The sequence below is a fragment of the Octopus bimaculoides genome, chromosome 2 (assembly GCF_046866305.1).
Source record: "Octopus bimaculoides isolate indiv1 chromosome 2, ASM4686630v1, whole genome shotgun sequence".
Taxonomy (NCBI): domain Eukaryota; kingdom Metazoa; phylum Mollusca; class Cephalopoda; order Octopoda; family Octopodidae; genus Octopus; species Octopus bimaculoides.
This window is the reverse complement of record NC_142929.1, coordinates 140,302,716-140,305,666: the sequence shown is the minus strand read 5'-3', so window position 1 is coordinate 140,305,666 and position 2,951 is coordinate 140,302,716. Positions and strand designations below refer to the sequence as shown.

The following is a 2,951-nucleotide window of genomic DNA, read 5'->3' as shown; positions in this document are numbered from 1 at the left end:
GTGTACAGAGGAATATATTATTTTATTTAAAAGAGTTCCAGCTCTGTCTGTTTTTTATTATTTATTTATATTCTTGTAAAATTAATGTGGGATATAGAATATGGAATATATAATATACTAGCAGAGGCACCCGGGGTTGCTCGGGAGTGGCACATAAAAGACACCATTTTGAGCGTGGCCGTTGCCAGTACCGCCTGACTGGCCCTCGTGTGGGTGACACGTAAAAGCACCCACTACACTCTCTGAGTGGTTGGCGTTAGGAAGGGCATCCAGCTGTAGAAACTGCCAAATTAGATTGGAGCCTGGTGTTGCCATCCGGTTACACCAGTCCTCAGTCAAATCGTCCAACCCATGCTAGCATGGAAAGCGGACGTTAAACGATGATGATGATGATGATGGTGGTACTTGGAAACTTTTACGAAAATTAAAATGGGGATTAAATGAAAGAAATGATTTACGTGAATATCCTCACAATAGTAATTGAAATAAATGGCGATTGTGGAACCCCCCACGCACGCACGCACGCACGCACGCACGCACGCACACACACACACACACACACACACACACACAGTATTATACATCAGATGAAATGGACGTGTGTGTGTGTATGTGTGACAGAGAGAGGTTTGTTGTCATGTATACGTACATGCATAAATATGCATACATCTTTGTGTGTGAGTGTGTGTGCGTGTGTGTGTATGAGAGAGAGAGAGAGTAAATACTATATACACACCGCTCTCACTCTGTCTCACACACACTCACACGCACACATACATCCAAAAATGATGGATGCATATGACAACACACCCCTTGACTCACTCACACTCTGTCTGTTACAAACACACACTTACATAAATGTATACAAACATATTTACAAAGACACACGTGTGTATGCGTGCGCGCAATACCGGAAGTTGGCATTGCATCACAAGTTTGTAAGCCGTTGTTACGTCAATACCGGAAGTTGACATTGAGGAACCTTTTTAAAGAAGTGAATCATAAATATAAAGCAATATTATTTATTTTTAATTAAAAAAATCAAATGAAGAGCCTAAGATTTATCCGAGGTCAAATTATTTATGTATGACAAGTATGGAAGTAAATAGTGAAGCCGTTTTCACGTGATAAGCGATTACACACACATCTCTGTTTTATATATAGTATAGATATACCATCCATTTTTATATTATATATTATATATTCCATATTCTATATCCCACATTAATTTTACAAGAATATAAATAAAACATAAAAAACAGACAGAGCTGGAACTCTTTTAAATAAAATTATATATATATATATATATATATATATATATATTAACATACATATATATATATATATATATATATTGGCTCCAGCTCGTATCCGAGTATTGGGTTCGTCAGTTTCCATTCAGTCTTCTCTGCAGACGTTTGTGCCGAATGTGACTTTGGAGTCCAAGTTGGTGGCGATAGAGTGGTGGCAAGAATTCCCACAGGATGGTCGGTGCGGGTCGAGGATTTTGAAGACGATCCTTTCTTCTCCTGCGTTTTGTCTCCTCATTCTGTTGTCAGTTCTGCTCGAAGGAGCTGGCTCCATTGCGGATAGCAGTCCTCCAGGTTGTCATATTCATGGCAATCTGTTCCCAATAGGATGGCTGGGTGTTAGCTTGAGCCAAGATCTCTTTGAGCTGCCCTTTAAAACAGAATTTCGGACCTCCTCTGCGTCTTGTTCCGATTGCAAGTTCTCCGTAGAGCATGATACTTGGGAGACAAGAGGGCGCCATACGCTGGATGTTACCCTTCCAGAGGAGACGATGACGTAGAATGGTGGCTTCGAAACCTGGTAGTGAGGCACGGCGAAGAACCTCATTGTTGGTAACGTAATCTTCCCATTGCATGTTGAGAATCTGTCGTAGATTCGATTGTTGGAAGCATTCACGGCGGTATAATGTCAAAAGCGTAGAGTTGACGTGGACGATGGCACGGAAGACAATGATCTTTGTACGGATGGTCAGCGCGTGATTGAAGAATACACGTTGATTGAGTCTGCCGCAGGCAGAGTGGGCCGCCAAAATCCTGTTCTCTACATCTGTTTCACACGTGGGGGGGGGGGTCTTCGGAAGGATACTTCCAAGGTATGTGAAGTGTTTAAGTTCTTCTAAGGGTTGGCCGTTGATGCTAATGTTTGCAGGTGGACTGCTCTGGCCAGGTTGAATCAGTGTCTTGGTCTTTAATGTGCTTACCTGCATCCCGAAGCGTTCGTAAGTCGCGTTGTAAAGATCGGCCATCATTTGTATGCCATCTGCGGTCCGGCTCGGATTGACATTGTCGTCGGCATACCGCTGACTGCGATAGAGGAGATCCTCGTCTTTGAACGGAGGCGTGCGAGAATGAAGAGTCCGCCATCCAAGCGAGCCGGACCGCAGATGGCATACAAATGATGGCCGATCTTTACAACGCGACTTACGAACGCTTCGGGATGCAGGTAAGCACATTAAAGACCAAGACACTGATTCAACCTGGCCAGAGCAGTCCACCTGCAAACCAAGCGATAGTGCATGTTAATGGAATGCGAGTCTAGTGGGATTTCGTTGAACATGGCGGTCATGTACAAAGAGAAATAGGTTGGTGCCAGGACGCATCCGTCCTTAAGACCCCCATTGATGGGAAACGGGTGGCGCTCTGTGCAACGGAGCTTGAAACTATGTGTTTCGCAAGTAAACTTTTCAAAACGCAATACTGCCGGTGTCTCTGTGTCTATATGTGTGTGTGTATGTGTGTTATATATGAGTACACACATGTTTTTTGTGCACTCCGTCGGTTACTTTGAGGGTCCCAGCTGATCCAACCAACGGAACAGTTTGCGCATGAAATCAACATACAACTGGGTGAGCCCTCCGCAAACGTAGTTCTCAGGGAGATTCAGCGTGAGACAGAGTGTGACGGGGCTGGCCCTTTGAAATG

General features: G+C 43.8%; 1 protein-coding gene across 1 annotated transcript; it reads right to left on the bottom strand.

Moving 5' to 3' along the window:
* Positions 1 to 1,555: 1,555 nt before the first annotated feature.
* Positions 1,556 to 2,482, bottom strand: LOC149137244 (uncharacterized). Its single transcript, XM_089339092.1, has one exon. It carries the CDS (start codon positions 2,480 to 2,482, stop codon positions 1,556 to 1,558), a length of 927 nt encoding a protein of 308 aa, XP_089195218.1.
* Positions 2,483 to 2,951: the final 469 nt, after the last annotated feature.